The following is a 17,290-nucleotide window of genomic DNA, read 5'->3' as shown; positions in this document are numbered from 1 at the left end:
TTCACTCACCTCGCTGAGCTACTGCTCGAGCACTAGGTTGTAGGTGGTTGGCTTTCATTCAAGCCCCACTCCCCTAGGTTGGGCACAGATACATTTCTGTCACCCCTAGAGCCGCTGGCAGGCCCGCACCCTGGTAACCTCAGGGTGAGGTGTGAGTATTCCCCTGTGATACAGGGTAGGTCTGAGCACCTCACTCCCAGTTCTGTTTTATCCTACCTCGCACCACTATGGCTCGGGTCGAGTATGAAGTAAGCTTAACTTCTTCTTTGGTCGAAGTACGCTCCCCTGAAGCCAGAGCATTGCCCTGAGCTGACGCCCATGCATAGATGGTAGGCCCCTGACTAACTGGGGCCTCTGTTTAGGCAGAGTGGCGTATGTTGTACTCCTCTTGTTTTAAGGATGCTAGCTTTCTTGCGGAGTACACTGCAATGGGCAATGTGATTAGGCACCAGGATGCTGTGGGCGCTGTGTAAACAGCTTTTCTGCCAACGAAGGCTGCGCCATTAGGTAGTAGGCCTCAGCAGGCCTCCTTGATTGGACAGCCCCCTAGAGGGCACTGTAGGCCAGCTCACTTTACGTGGTTGGCCTTGGTGGTTCAGGCAGTTGACTCACTGATGGGTAGTAGGCCTTAAACAGGTCTCCTCAGAGGTGAATCCCAACATTGTGGGACATACCTTATAGCGCTACTGGAAGCCCAATAGTAAATTATGTTTGTGTAGTATGGTTCCCAACAGTGTACTTTATAGCAGAATATGACTTGCTATTAGCTAGTAGGCCTGACCAGGCCTCCCTGATAGGCGAGTCCCCAGCTGGCTGGCCTTAGCAGGCCACCTTGTACTATCAGGGCTCAGGGCTCATAGCTACCAGTGGTTATCAGGTAGTAGGCCACTCAGGCCTCCCTGAAGGTGGATTCCCACTTAAGATGGTTATCAGGTAGTAGGCCTCACCCGGCCGCCCTGACGGCGAATTCCCACTTACATCTGCTATCAGGTAGTAGGCCTCTCTGGGCCTCCCTGAATGTGAGCTCCCAAATATTGTGGCTGTCAGGTAGTAGGCCTCTCTGGACCTCCCTGGATGTGGGCTCCCAAATATTTTGGCTGTCAGGTAGTAGGCCTCACCAGGCCTCCCTGAAGGTGAGTTCCCACATGCTGTGAATATCAGGTAGTAGGCTCCTCCAGGCCTCCTTGAATTAAAAGGGTCAGGTAGTAGGCCTCACCAGGCCTCCCTGAAGATGAGTTCCCACAGATTGTGGTTACCAGGTAGTAGGCCTCACCAGGCCTCCCTGAAGGTGAGCTCCCCACATACTGTGGTTATCATGTATTAGGCCTTACCAGGCCTCCCTGAAGGTGAGCTCCTCACATACTGTGGTTATCAGGTAGTATGCCTCTCCAGGCCTCCCTGTGAATGGTTCCCCATGTTGCTGGGTTTATGAATCTAGTGGCCTCTTGCTATCAGTCTCAGCTAGCCTTAAAAGGCAGCTGCTGAAGGCAAGCTTGCGCCCTGGCTCGCTAAAGTGTTTATTCTCTGCTACTGCCAGCTTCGCAGTCCCTCGGGTTGGATGCCTTACTTAAGGCAATTGTCCAGAGGCTCTGTCTTCGGACAGACAGGATGTGGCCAGACTAAGTGTCTATGTACTGACGCCAGGTCAGGCCGTCCTGGTGGCATTTCGGGGTGAGTATGTTCCCCTGAATAGTGATTGGCTGGGGTTCCTTCGGGTTCCCTAGCCACATTCCCTAGAAGGGACCCCTTCTAATTGGAAGCTGTGGTTCCAGGCCCGGAGCCGGCCCAGGTAGGCCTTTCATTTAACCATGTTTATGAAGGTTTTTCCTGTGAGGCTGTAGCTTGGGCTATGACCGTAGGGAATGCTGTCACTGACAGCCCAGTGTGACCTGAGGGTGAGTGGTTCTAGCGTTTCATTTGAAGTTGCTGGTTCTGACTGTTGTCACTGCCACTTGGCATGCACTCCCCTTAGCATGGCGGCGTTGGTAAATCGTTCCCCATTGCGTCGTTGACGTATTGTTGAGTTCCCTTCGAAAGGAAACGTCTCAGGTTACGACTGTAACCTATGTTCCCAGAGAACAGGGAACGAGACAATACGTCTCCCTGCCATGCCTCGGGGCTTGCCTACCGTACAGTCCCATCAGACGATAAGGTGATTTGTCATGTTTGCAAGGCGCCCTTTTATACTTCCAGGTCGCACGTTAATCATTCACGCTAATGATTCACGGGCTGTCGCCGGTCAATATGATTGACGTGATTTGATAGTGATTTCAGACACCTGTCACGCCTGAGGCGTTCCCCATAATGTCGTTGACGTATTGTCTCGTTCCCTGTTCTCAGGGAACATAGGTTACAGTCGTAACCTGAGACGTTTTCTTCCCAGTGTAGCCTATAGCAAATATTTAGTAAAACTGGCAGGATATTCGTTATTTAATGTAAGTATGATCTATAGGCCATGCATTAGTTTTGTTTTGTCTTGCTTTCTCAAGATAAACTTCGAGATCGAAGTTTTAGGCCAATTTAACCCCGATTTTCCCCCACCGAGAATCGTTGAAAAAATCTCGTCGAGGACCAAGATTGGATCCGATGTTCAGCACAGATTAGCTGGTAATGTGAGACGTTCACAGATCGAATATTGCACATCCCGATCTGATCTCACACAAATCGGGCACGTCCCGATCATATCACAATTTTTGTTAGGATTTTAAATCGGGATGAGCAAGACTCACTGATTACATCAGTACTGTCACAACAGCCAATAAGAAATAGTTCTACGAGGAGACGGAAGTAACAGACATTTTGAAATGCGCTATAACGGTAAAAGTCGTAGCAAACTACTTCCAGATACGGGCAATTAAATTCTTACCTCCAATTCTCGCTGAAGAACTGACAATCCATGTCTTCCCAACCACATTCTCATCCACACTCGTTTAATCTTCCACTTTATTTTTTTCTCACAACAAACAATTATTATTGATACAGCAAGTTGTCGTTTTACAGTATCCATCTGCTGTGTGAGATCACGTAAGGCGCTTCCTCTGGCACGACAGTCTTAATAACATTTTATAGTGTGATGTGCCGCGATTTTTTTCAAATCTTGTAGTGTGTGCATGTTTAATATTTGAGGGAAGAAAATCTGCAAATATTCTCCTTAAAGGGGACATATCATGCTTTTAAATCGTTCCTTTTTACATATAAATCATACATTTGTGGTCTATATAAAACGGAACTGCAATGCTTGGGTCTGAATTCCTCATTATTATAGCTCCACATGCCCCTTTTCTGATGTGCGTCTGAGAGTAACTTGTTTTGGTGCAGTCTCTTTAAATGCAAATGAGACACTTCATACCCCGCCCCCTCTCCAGGTTGCAGAGGTGACACTCGGTTCAACTCCACCCCGTTCGGCCATTTTTGTAGTTTGATAGCAGAGATACGATTATCTAGCGGCACAGAAACTTTTTATTCACACGTTATTAAAGGGGTCATATAATGCCATTTTTGTACAAGTTAATATGAATCTTTAGGGTCTAAATGAAAACTTTGTAATATACTTTTATTAAAAATTCTCATTGGTATTTTAAGAAAACACTAATTTTACCTGCTCAAAAACAGCTCTGTTTTCAGTACGCCGTTTCAGTGCATATGCCTTTAAATAATAATGAGCTTGCTGACTCCGCTACTCTGTTCTTTGGGGTGTTTTTGACACAACACACGCAGAGTGTTGCCTTGACAACAGTTGATGGTATATTTTGGCGAAAGAATGGCAGCGGGAGTCTCTGAGGACACATCTGTAGTGTTGCCATACCAATTTGAACCGGAGTCGGACCCGGAACAAGATGAAGGCCCCGAAGTAGTTCGACCATTAAGGCTCGAACAGGATGTTTCTAAATGGTTGGTTAACTTAATGTCACTTTAATCTATTTTGTATGTACTGTTACTTCTTAATCAGTAACAAGTACAAGTAAACCAGGTATAACTTAGTGTTAGCATGTTAACTGTAACACCTGCCTACACAGTTTTTAAAAACACAGTGGGTCTCATTCATGAAACACGAGCAGAACGAATTTTTGTGTAAATCGTGTGTAAAGTGGTTCTGGCGTAAATTTTCGGATTCATTAAAATGTTTGTATTTTCCAAATGTTAGTTGGTACGCAAGAAATCTACACCTGCTCCCAGCCACGCATAAATAGTGCGCTTAACACCCGAACGTTTTGCTCATTAATAAGGCTGCATTTTAATTCACCTTAATTGGGTACATATTTACACAGCATTTTGAAAAAATATTATACATATTAATTACATACGGTTTTTCTTATTATGAGAGCCAGTAATAGCATCTGCGATGGTGGTCCTTCTCCAGTTTTAATACGATTTTTCCGAAGTGAACTAATTCGTTTTTTGCTCTCAAGCTTAATGTCGAACCATTTTCTTCTCACTTCTGGGAATGTTCGATTAACAGATGAAACTCCATTGACTGCATCTGTAATATGCTGCCAAGCTTCCTTTTTTTTAGGACCCGATAGGCCCCTATGTACGCTTGAAAATAAAATGTGGCGTTTTGATTGAACTTCTGATAATAAAACTTCAATTTCTGCATCTGAGAAATTTTTCTTTTTCATTCGCTTCATGTCATAATATGATGCTCATATATAGTTGTCAGTCGGATTTAATGGGCTGGATTTATGGTAATTGAGAATGAACGTGCATGCGCATCCCATTTACGACTGATTGGAATTCATTAACACACACACACATTTCACTATCACATCTGACGTCTACGAAGTATTTGTGAATCAGGAGAAGAGTTTTCGGGAAGGTCTCTTTACGCGCAAATCACTCGCATATTTACTCGTATACTTACGAATGTTTCATGAATGAGACCCAGTAACCATAACGCGTTGTTCATTATAAACGTGGGATTATAAGTTATATTGAGAACGTCATAACGTTACATAGAATACATGCTGTAATGTACCCTGAGTGTAAACATTGGCCGCATTCATCGTGAAGCGTGCAAGCGATTTGCAAAGATTAATATGTATCGTAAAAGGCTAATACAACGTTATACTCACTTCTTCAGGAGGTGCAGCAGGAGCACGAATAGTTGGTACCGATTCCTTTTTCAGGAGCAGCGTCTTAGCAAAACCAGCTTTATACTGACCCTCGTTTAAAAAGCAGTCTGGTGAGAAATGATTCGCGCAAACATGAACGCATTTACGTTGATCATGGCGAATATTCCCATCGTAAACAAAACTCAGCCACTGGGTTTTCAGCGGTTTTCTATAGAGAATAGAAAAATCGGAACAGGTTGCAAAATATGACCAAAACAGAATATAAAGATATCAACGAAGCACCTGAAGAGACTAATTTCAACTGTTCTGTACGTATAAACACTCCAAATATACAACAAAATGCATTTATGGGCTAAAAAAGTTGATTTAGCATGATATGTCCCCTTTAATGCCGAGGTCACACTGAACGATTTTAGGCCCGATTTTCGTTCGCCGACAGGTTTTGTGAGATCGCGACAAATGCCCGAAATCATAGGCAAATCGGTGCTCGTTCACGTGAGTGACAATCACGCAATGTGAATTATCAAAGACGCGATCTGAGAGAACCGCTTACGAGTCACAGACGCATGTGAGATATCTGGCATGCTAAATATCTGGACCTGTCGGCGATTGAAAACCCTGCTGTGTGAATGTGTTCGAACTGAAAAAAACATCGGTGATGACCTACAGCCAATGAGAGAGCAAGATAGAGGACAGTGGGATGTTCAGGGAGTTATAGACCAGGATATCAGTATTTTAATAGATATATTTACAATTATATCAAACCGAACAAAGCACACACATTTGCTTGACCAGCAGCACATTGCAAAATTATTTATTCATCCCCAACTCTCTTTGCAGAACACATAATCCTTGCTCTCGCCTCCCCAATCATTTCCTCCAGCATAAGCTGTTTTTCTTTTTCTCCTTTTCAATGCAAATCAGCGCACAGACCATTTGAATCACAATCTTCTTACAGACTATAATTTTTAATAACAATTTCAGCCTCGCTCGAGAACGCCGGTCTCATGCACGCGTGATCTTGCGTTATTTCCTGATCACTTCTCGCGTGTGTTTGGTTGTGAAACGTAGTTTGCGGACCAGCCAGTTTTCGGCGATTCTTTCTTTTGTTAAAGGGATAGTTCACCCAAAAATGAAAATTCTGTCAGTATTTACTCTCCCTCATGTTGTGCAAACCCGTAAGACCTTCGTTCATATTCAGAACACGAATTAAGATATTTTTGATTAAATCTGAGAGCTGGATCACTCCTCCATAGGCTTCTAGTTTTTTTCTGTACAGCACTTTGGTCAACTTTGGTTGTTTAAAAGTGCTTAACAAATAAAGTTGGATTGGATTGGATTGGATTGAATTCTAAGGGATTGAAAATTGTTCCCTGAAAAATTATTAAAGACATTGTTAAAATAGTCCAAGTGACTACAGTGGCTCAATCTTAAGTTTATCAAGTGACAAGAATACTTTTTGTGCGCAAAAAAACCCAAAAATAACAACTTTATCAACTCGAGTCAGTTAGCGTAGTGTAATAGCGTAGAGCTACGTCACACGCAGGCTCACTATTGGCCGACGCTGGTCATGTGTGTGATGCGTGTGACGTACAACACAGAAACACTACACTATTACACTAGTGAACTGACTCGAGCCCACAGAGAAGGAACTGAATAGTTGATATAAAGTCGTTATTTTTGTTTGTTTTTGCGCACAAAAAGTATTCTCGTCACTTGATAAATTTAAGATTGAGCCACTGTAGTCACTTGGACTATTTTAACAATGTCTTTAATAACTTTTCGGGGAACAAGTTTCAATCCCTTAGAATCCAATCCAATCCAACTTTATTTGTTAAGCACTTTTAAACAACCAAAGTTGACCAAAGTGCTGTACAGAAAAAAAACTAGAAGCCTATGGAGGAGTGATCCAGCTCTCAGATTTAATCTAAAATATCTTAATTCGTGTTCTGAATATGAACGAAGGTCTTACGGGGTTGAACAACATGAGGGAGAGTAAATACTGACAGAATTTTCATTTTTGGGTGAACTATCCCTTTAAATCATGCAGTGTGAAACCTCCTGTCGCCGATCCATCGTTCAGTGTGAACACAGCAGCAACTGAATGTTCAGGCAGTGTGAAAAGAACAGTGACCCGACTACTTTGAAAATCGTGCAGTGTCAACTCGGCATAAGTGTATGCTGCAACTCGGGTAGGATTTTAAAACTACTGTAGTGTGAGCCAGGCATTAGTCAAAGCATTACTGCCATTGATTACCATGTTGAAGTAACAAACCTCATTAATCAGTAAAGGAGATGATATTTTTCTGCATGCATGCAACATCTAAATTGCAACTATTCTCCAGTCTCCAGTTCTTTGGAGTCTTTAAAATCACAGTTCCATATTCTCAGGGATGATTTGACAAAGACAGCTACCGGACAGCCTTCTCTAGATACATATGAAGTCTGAGCCGGAGCAATATCACAAGTGTGCCGTGCTGTTGCGATGCTTCTGCTCTTGGAGGAGTTTTGTGGGCGTGAGAAAAATTGAACAGAAAAATTACAATGATAAACCAAAGCAGGTTGCAGAGACTATAAAAGTAGGGCCTTCGAAAAATCTTGAGACATATCGAAAAACGTGATTGCATTTGAAAAGGTCTCGGGCTGTCACAAAGAACTTTGAATGGATGAGGGACACTGGGGTTCAGATAGCAATCTTGCCATGGAAATTATACCGCATCTGCTCTGGTGAAATCTTCCTCTCTCTGACCATCAAACACAAACACAAAGCGCAAAGTCGTTTGAATGCACAACAAAACAGAAGATTCTAATCAATGCTAATCACTAGAAATGAAATGCAAACTATGAAACGCTGTCATTTAACACCAGCATGCATATTAAATGAAACTATGAACCATTAATATGTGATAAATGCATCATATCAGGACATAAATTATTCAAAGCCGTGGCAAGATTCATAAGACCTCTGCACCTGTTTCAATCTGATTTCACTGACAGATGCCAAATGTGTGTGTACTGGCAGAGCATTTTTCACGCGCAGTAAAGCTCACACTCATAAGCAGTTAAATTAGAGGTCAAATTGTATATTAAAACATGTGATCAAAAGGCCCACACAAACATATCTCAAGAAAAGAGTTGAGTATTGTATATGCAGGACCGTTTCCCCGCAATATTTGTGGCCTAAAAATCATAGTTGCATGAGTCAATAATGGCATTTTTCACTTTTGAGTGAACTATCCCTTTAAAGACTCAACTCTAGCTCAGTATCATAGAGAGTTCACCATATTGATATTCAAATGCTGTTGCGACGTCCCTTCACTTGAGTCAGGACAGCTATCAATCTACAGATGACAGTCAGCACCCTGTTAGAGCACAATATCAGAGTCACTGACCTTGTGAGCGTATACGTGTGAATATTCCTGCTAAATTACCATCAACAGCGCGAGGCAGTCAGAACCACAACCAAAGACCTCATCGTGGCCATCTAATGTTATACAACATAAAATCAGTTCAGCAGCACTTCAGCTGGGTCAATGCTGTCATGCTTTTCGAACTGCATATATACATAAATAGTCAATCATTGCTCAGCGACTGACAAGTTAACAGACAAACCAACTGATGCAACCAAACAGAATTATTCAAATAAACTTACTAATGTTGTTGTGGTGTTTTCCCTCTACATTTTTTTTTTTACATAAGACTAACAGTGATATTAATTACTTAAGCCTAAACTTATAATGGATTTTCTTATAAAGAAATTTTCTTATTGTCTTATAAAGACAATATTTCTAAGAAATATATTTTATTTGAAGCATTAAATACATTCATTCATCAATGAATCCTAAAAAAAGTTCCAAAAAATATCATGCAGTACAAATGTTTCCAACATTGATAATACGTAAATCAGCACATTAGAATGATTTGTGAAGGATCATGTGACACTGACGACTGGAGTAATGATGCTGAAAATTCAGCTTTGATTCCAGGAATAGATTATGTTATAAAGTATAGGCTATTAAAATAGAAACCCATTTTTTAAAAAATATTACTGTTTTTTATTCTGTATTTTTGATCAAATAAATGCAGGCTTGATGAGACTTATATATATATATATAATACACACGCACACACACACACGCACGCACGCACACACGCACACACACACACACACACACACACACACACACACACACACACACACACACACACACACACACACACACACACACACACACACACACATTTATGTATGTGCATATATGTATATCCAATCAAACCAAAGTAGTGAAATGTATTTGTAACTGACATATTTTGCATCTTCAAAAATTTTGAGTCTAAAATTTTATTTAAGTCAAATGGTCACACAAAAATGTAGCTGCACAGTAGGAATGACCCAGTAAATCAAGTGTGTTATTTCTAAACAATCCTCTGCTAAGTTTCCCCACGCAAATCACCTCTCCCAGTAGAGAACATAAACCACTAATGTGCATGTGCACGCAAACACCTTTCCTCCAGTACTGCAGTGCACTGAGCGTGCTATAAATCACCTTATATTATCATAGCTCTCTAGTAGGCTCCGCCCCTCTGTGCTCACGATTGGCCAAGTCTCCTCTTTGGTTCCCCGCCCCCTTCCTTGCCGCTCGCTCATTGTTGGAGGAGCTTCTCCTTGAGCTGTCAATCAGAAGCTTCTTTCGTGGTCCGCTCTGAAGCGATGCACAGTGATCCTGATTCACTGAACAGAGCGTTAGAGCACACAACATCCCACTAAACCATCCGAACTGTCGTGTTCTCGTTTTCTGTGCATGCTCTTGCTTTGAATATAAAAATCTGAGGCGGCAGTTATTATAATTATAATTTTTTTTTAGCGCAAGGATTTATTAATACATCCTCTGGCACTCCAAACGACAACAGATTGTGTTTGGTCTCCTTGCAAAGGGTCACCTGGGTGAATCGACCCGTCTTGTTGCACTCCTGACACACTTAGAAGATTTGTGGACTGCGGACGTTTCGTCAAATAGGACACAGTGACGGACAACTGCGGTTTATGCGTGTTCCCGTTCATAGAAGATAAAAACGGACTGTTGCTGCAAGAACTGACGCTGAGAAATAAGAAACCATCAACTCAAAACATGAGCTGCGCAATGTTGCGACACGCGCTCGCTTTGCTCTTGGCGTTGCTGTGGAAAGGTAAGTTGCAATTCTTAAAGCATTCTTCTGGAGAAAATGGTCCTCACTCGTTCCTTGCTTCATTCTTTGCTGGGACCTGGAGTGGAATACTAATGCGGCTCCGGGGGTCTACCTGCCAATGAATCATGTGTGTGTGTGTGTGTGTGTGTGTGATCAAATCATAGAGACAAGTGCGCTCCACAACACACGAGTTCTGCATAATAACACTTTGGGAGGGAAAACATCAATACAGCTTTCCTCATTTCTATGTCTGTGTGTAACAAGTCAGCGGATGCCTTTACAGATATTGTGGGCTTGTGGCACCAATGTTTTTTTTTTTTCATGACCAAGATCAATGCTTTTTTTTGTGTAAGTGTCCGATAATAACCAATATGCAAAACAGCTGTTTTACACAATTATTGATCAATTAGGCTACTTTGTATCATACCCTTTCATATTAATGAATCGTTTTTAGATGCCTAATATTTTCCATATATAATTCCATATATATATGCATATATTTTCAAAATTTTGTTTGGTAGGCTATTTATTATATATCTATATTTATTTAATGATATTATATGTGCACCGTTGTTTGATGCTATTGTAGAGTGTTATTCTTTAGAGACCCAGCAGGTGGCATTAATCAATAGACCCGATTTTCAGAAACCGATTATGGTTATACGGATTATGATACTGATATCCAGTATGCATATAATAATTATAATTTCAATAAATAATAAAAATAATTATAACCATTAGACTTGTGATTTTTTTATTATTATTGCTGTTAATGCTGTTGTGGTTTTTGCTGTTGTTATTAAAATTGTCATTTTAATTGTCATTATATTAGCATATATTGTATTAATACTAAATATAATTTTTAATTGTATATTTATAGTTTTATCATTTTAATGTTGAATAGAAAGTGATGTAATGGTGTTGTTTGTGGCTATTCTTTAGAGATCCAGCAGGTGGCATTTATCATTAAAACCGATATTCAGAAACCGATAATTATTTTTACTTTAATAATAACCAAATATTAATTAATGGCTTACATGAATATTTTATTATGGATGTTGTGATTTCTGCTGATTTTGAAATATTATTATTATTATTGCCATATTAATTCCTGTTATATTAGGATGCATTACACTAATATGGATTTTTAGTTGTAGCCTATATTTATAGTTTTATAATTTTAATGATGAATATACAGTGATGTAATGGTGTTGTTTGTGGCTATTCTTTAGAGATCCAGCTGGTGGCATTTATCGGTAGAACCGATTTGCAGAAACCGATAATAGATTTTTTTTGTTTAACTTTTTGTATCTGATATATGTCTGATGTGCAAATAATAATAACTAAATATTAATTAGTGACTCATCATAAATATTTTATTGTTATAGTTGTGATTTCTACTGATGTTGCCTTACTTGTTATTATATTAATGTTGAACAGACAATGGTGCTATAGTGTTTTTGGTGGCTATTCTTTAGAGAACCAGCAAATGGCACTTCACTGAATATCGGTGATTATCTAAGTGCAGTTACTTGTTGAATATTACTTGTTGAATAATATTCTCTCTGAAATGGTTGATGCAAATTGCTTCAATATATTTTTAGTGAATGGTGATATGTGAAACTGGTGATAATCCCACATTAATAGAATGTTGCTGCAGTTTTGACACTGTTGACAAATGATTGCGTGAAGAAGATCTACTCCTAGCTATCATCTTTGTGATTGTTCTGAGACAGTCGCACTTGGTGAAATGGTTAATATCAGAAAGATGAAGAAAACCAGACACAGCTGGGTGATTCGTATGGATTTGGAGGACTATTGTTGTATTATTGATCTGTCAGGGAATGCATGGGGCATCAGGGATGGAATAATAGCTTTTAGTGTGCTGTGAATGGATGAATACTTGCTTTGAAATGATGTTTGATTCCACTTTTTGAGCCCTTTACCATGATGAACACAGATGTGATCATTCTTGCCCTGTGGGAGGAGTTTATTTCCCGGTATGTGCACGCAACCTGTCTCTTGCACTCCTTGCACTTCAACTAATGCATGCCGCCTATTAAAGTTTGCATAAATCGTGTGTTAATCAGAATCGATTTGCATTATTAGAGGACAGTGCTGCTGATGCACAGATCAATGAAAGTCCAGGCAAACATGAGCATTCTGCTGTTATTTAGTCTTAATGCCGCTCTTTTTTGCATACCCATTTCACCTTTTGTGTTCCTTGAAAAAAAACGTGTCAGCATGAAGGTGAGTAGATAATGATGGAATTTTCCCTTTTGGAGGAGCTATTCTTTTAAGATTGCAAATCATACAAGATGGACTTGTTGAAGGACAAGCGACACTGAGAGAAGAGCATGTTTTAATTTTCATGTCAGCGTGTGTTTCGGATGTTGGGAGGGGTAAACTCGACACCCGAGAGTTTGTTCTCCCTCAGACTCAACAGTGCTGATGATGTTTGCTCAGGGGAAAATCTGTCTGAAACTCATTATGGTTTTTTCTCACAATTCAGCAGTTCTGCACAAGGGAAATTGATTCGGGCGTATGATAATTTGATATGTACTGACCACATAATTTACACTCGCTCACAGTTGCTGGCCTTTCTAATATTGATTTGTATTTTTTGTCTTTTTCCGTCATCCATGTTTGAAGTGCAGAATCTGATTAACTAAAATATCCTATATATAAATATTTTCTTGCATAACTTTGTCAGTTGGTATTGCTGGTAAATACACTCGTCTTTGATTAAACTCCAAATGGCTTAAGATAAAAGCGTCTGCCAAATGAATACATGTATTTTTTTAAACTCCAGCCGTATAAAATATTTTTAGATCATCCATAATGAAATGACTTCTCTTTAAAAAATATCCTGAAGCACTTTTTTTTTAAACATCACACATAAAATGTCACCACTACCTGACAGATGTCTCTAAAATAGGTGTCCTGAGATATCACACCTGTCTTTGTGACACAATTAGACTGTTTAAAAAAAGATCTGCACTTTTATACAATTAGAAGACTAATTATTATCCGAAGTTTCAAATAATTATGTTGGCTTGACAAAACCAACATATTTGAAATCCTATTTAAACTTATTATTGTTATTCTATGACTGTGTCTGAAATCACACTCCTAATGTATGATTCTACATTTGGTTTGAAACTTCCTTTTCCACCGTTGAAAAAAGTATGTTCTATATAGTCTGAATGTGTTTAGTATGAATGTAATCTGGATGTACTACATCCACCATGTTGTATTGTCATGTGACCTACGACACCTTGGCAATAGGATCGCCATTGGCTGGTACATTTTTTCACCTCACTGTCATACTAAAATATATATATAAATGAATCCACCAAATCATCTTATCTTTATAAAACGGCACAGCTTTTAAATATCTGAACGTAAACTCTTATCATCCGTCAATCAAGCATTATATTATTATATTATGATAATCAAGCACTATTTAATGATAGAACTTTAGTAATTTTGAACTAAAACTTAGTAACCATGTATGATTGCATATTTGTTATTTTAACTAAACATTTTAACTTAGGGATTGTGTATTGTTGGTTATTCAGTGTTTCTGTAAAAAAAAAGAAAGATAATAGTAATTATTATTATTAAAAGATAATACTCCTACTAATTCTACTAATAACAATATACAACGCACTAAGGATTGGTAGCAACTTGCTAAAACATTTTAACAATGTGTTAAAATATGCTAGCAATTTGCTAAAACATGTTAGCAGTCGGCTAGAAGATGCTGATAACATTTTTATTTTCTAACTTTCAAACATTTTAATCTTCAAACTTCAAGCATTTCAAAGTAATTTCAAACTTTCAGACAAGGCTTTGTCAGGCCAACATCAGAGTTTGTAGTTGAGAGAGACTATACTGTAGTGAAGTTTTACAAGAAAATACTCTTTCAGTCTTTCTCCTTCAAAATTTCATCTTTAATTCAATGCTTTACTTGCCATGTTTGTGAAATTTACCACAAAAATCGAAGCAATTCAATTTTTTTTATTCAGTGAATTTGTTTTTTACTCAAAGTACTATGCACTGAAAAAAATATGGTAGAAATTGCTAGTAAATTTCACAACTAATTACAAAGAAATAGTTAGTAACACATTGCAAATAAAAGCGAAATTTTGAAGTTGAAAGACTCATTGTATTTTGTAAGATGTAGGCCTATTACAATAATCGTTTTTTTACAGTAAATACTCTGGTATCACAGTTTCATCATATTCTGATACCCTTACTGTACCTTGGTGCCACTACAGTACTTTTATGCAAATTAATCATGAATGCAAAAGCCTCATTAGTCTCTACATCAAAGGCAGAGGGGTTCCTGTTCTCAAAACGTGTTTATATCCATTAGCTCATTCTTTCCTCTGCATTTCCAGGACTTATTCGACAATACCACGGTAAGATTGTGGGCTGCTCACCAGTGGCTGGAAGATTTCTGGTTTCCTGCCCTGGTTTTGTACCCTCGAGGTGGTCATGTGACCTAGACTTCAGTGCCACATGCATCGCCGCTTTCCCTTGACCCAACACGCATGCCTTGAAACGACTGAGGCTGCTTAGCGGCCTTTATGTAATCAAATTAAAATTATGCTCCTGAATGTGGCCTTGACTGACCTAGACCAGACAGAAATCTAACAAAATATCAAAAATGAGAGTTATTATCGCAAAACCAGTCATGAATCGGTATTTTCCTAATTGTCTTTTTAGGACTAATTGCTTTTAATGGAGAGAGAGAGATTGCATTTATTCTGTTTGTCTTGCAGGACATATTTTGCTTCAACGTTATGCTTTCACAGTGAATACTAATCACACTGCAACACAATAAGTCCCTGCAGGGTATCTAAGGGCGCTTTCACAAGAGAAGTTTTGCTGCAGACTCCAGTCCGTTTGACGTCAAAGCTCGCATTTTGCTTTGTTGGTACAGTTCATTTGGACTCTGGACTAACTGAACCAGTGTTCATGACTTATAATGTGCCTATTATGAAGCATTTCTCATTGTCTTTGTGTTTATTGCAATAAATCTGCAGCAGACAAAAGTGATAATCTGTGCATGTTAAGTTTAGGGAGCAAAACCAGGGATGAATACTAATAACTAAAGCTGCATGATAATGGTTTAACTTATAATCATGATTGTTTTGTGCAAAAATTCGAATCACGAATTACAAATTTAGAAAACGTCAACTCTTACTTGAGCTACACGATTCTAGATAAACTAAGAATCACTTTTCTTTTTTTTTAAAATAGAGATTCTCCCATGATTCTGAATAGACAACTGAACAAATAACCTGAGGTTTGCTAGAAGATCGGAAAGGATGTCATTTTTCAGTCACTTGTCGCCACCTACTGGTGTAACGATGTAATCCCCATGTGTCAATAATTTTATCCCTTAAAACTCATCTTTGATCACCAAAATGACATATTTAAATGTTTTTTTCCTTGAAAAAAAATGTCTTCATGTCTTAAAATAGCTTGAATGTAACTCGACACCCTTGCCTCATTAAGTATACGTGGTTCTATGAATATGCAAATGAGCCCCGCCTCCACTCACTCATTCAGCTCAGAGATCCACTCGTTGACGATCACACGTTGATCTGATTGGTTACAAGGTAGTTTGTGACGTCAGAAACACCAGCGATCTCAAAGCGTGTTTTTGAGACTGTCTTTGGTTCACTGCAGTTTTAAGGAGAAAATACTCAGCAATGCTGTCGACCTATGAATTTACACATGATTTGTCTTAAAGCATATTAAAACACCATAGACATATAAACAACATTAAAAGCTGGATTTTTACCACAGGGGGGATTTAAAGTGAGCAAATCACCTTTTGAAAGTAACTTGACAATTGTGATCGCTACTGTACATCAGTGTTTATATCCGCACTATAAACTTTTATCCCAGTTGTTCTGTGATCATTTGTATTATTGTAAGACAGAAATTATGATCCTTTATGGTTGAAAAGTCTGGTTCATATACATGACAACTGTATAATCCCTAGTTTAGCGGCAGGGCCAACGCAGATCTGAATGTTCGATGTGATCGTTCTTGTCAAAGGTTTAAAAGACAGCTGGATTTTTGTCATTTAGGAATAAGATTGCTTGGGTGATTAAATCGAAATCACAATCTCGTGCAGCTCTAGGTTTATTTTTCCTTATCTTTCTACATTATGATAACTGGTGAAGCCTTAAGAAGCTTCTCTCATATTAATTACAATAATTTCAAAAACCTTTTAATGTTTTTTTCAAATTTGTGCTTGGATATTGCAAATCGTTGAGGATTAAGCATAAATAATTGAGAGAAGCACACATCGTTTTAAATACACTTATGTGCGTCTCTACTAATAACATTAACAGTCTTCTCTAGTGCATTTATTCTAACATTTAATTGCATTAAAGGTATTATTACTAAATCACATTTGCAATCTTAAATCACTGGAGTTATTCAAGCTTTCCAAAATCACCTGTTGAACTCTAACTTCAGCAGAAAACCGGAGATCACGTGTTGGCTGGGACCAGGTGAACCGGTTGCTCAGTATCATAACCAATTGTGTACGTTTATGCAGTACATAGTGGGACAAGTGGGTCAATGTGAATGGTTTGTGTTGGTTTGTCTCCCTCTTTCCCAGGACTGAGATGACTGGCTGGCAGAGAAAGCGCAATGAAATCAATCCTCTGCCAGCCGAAACAGATGCTGCGTCTTTCAAAACTGGCTCCTGTCTTTTTCGATGTGGAGCTCTCCAGACTTGGCCCTGCTCATATTCTGTGGCTCTCTGTTTTTTCTGGATCGGGTTGTCTTTGTTGTTGCCGGCTTGAAGTCCATCAGACCTGGCCTGTGTGTTTAGTGGGAAGGAGCCGTTGACGTAATGGCATTGCTGGTGGGCTGATTCAATCGCGTTAGGCTTCTAGCCTGAGGTTGCTTATTACACCTGTTGGAAACAGCACTGACAGATGGCACTTTTTTTGGCGATCTGGACTTTTTGAAATGTGTCGTCGCTAAGGCAATCAAGC

The 17,290-nt window shown here is 39.2% G+C and overlaps 1 protein-coding gene across 1 annotated transcript in view; it reads left to right on the top strand.

Moving 5' to 3' along the window:
* The first annotated feature begins 9,781 nt into the window (after positions 1 to 9,781).
* The window catches only part of iglon5 (IgLON family member 5), a 212,197-nt gene continuing 204,688 nt past the window's right edge, over positions 9,782 to 17,290 (top strand). Inside the window, exon 1 of the mRNA XM_077221624.1 lies at positions 9,782 to 10,259. Within this exon, the coding sequence (XP_077077739.1) occupies positions 10,202 to 10,259 (58 nt within the window). The 5' untranslated portion in view covers positions 9,782 to 10,201. The remainder of the gene's footprint in view (positions 10,260 to 17,290) is intronic.

The sequence above is a fragment of the Siphateles boraxobius genome, unplaced genomic scaffold, assembly GCF_051911475.1.
Source record: "Siphateles boraxobius isolate OS27281-9 unplaced genomic scaffold, OSU_SipBor_1 84, whole genome shotgun sequence".
NCBI classification, from domain to species: Eukaryota; Metazoa; Chordata; class Actinopteri; order Cypriniformes; family Leuciscidae; genus Siphateles; species Siphateles boraxobius.
Note: the sequence above shows the minus strand (reverse complement) of the source record. Positions and strands in the feature narration are given on the sequence as shown.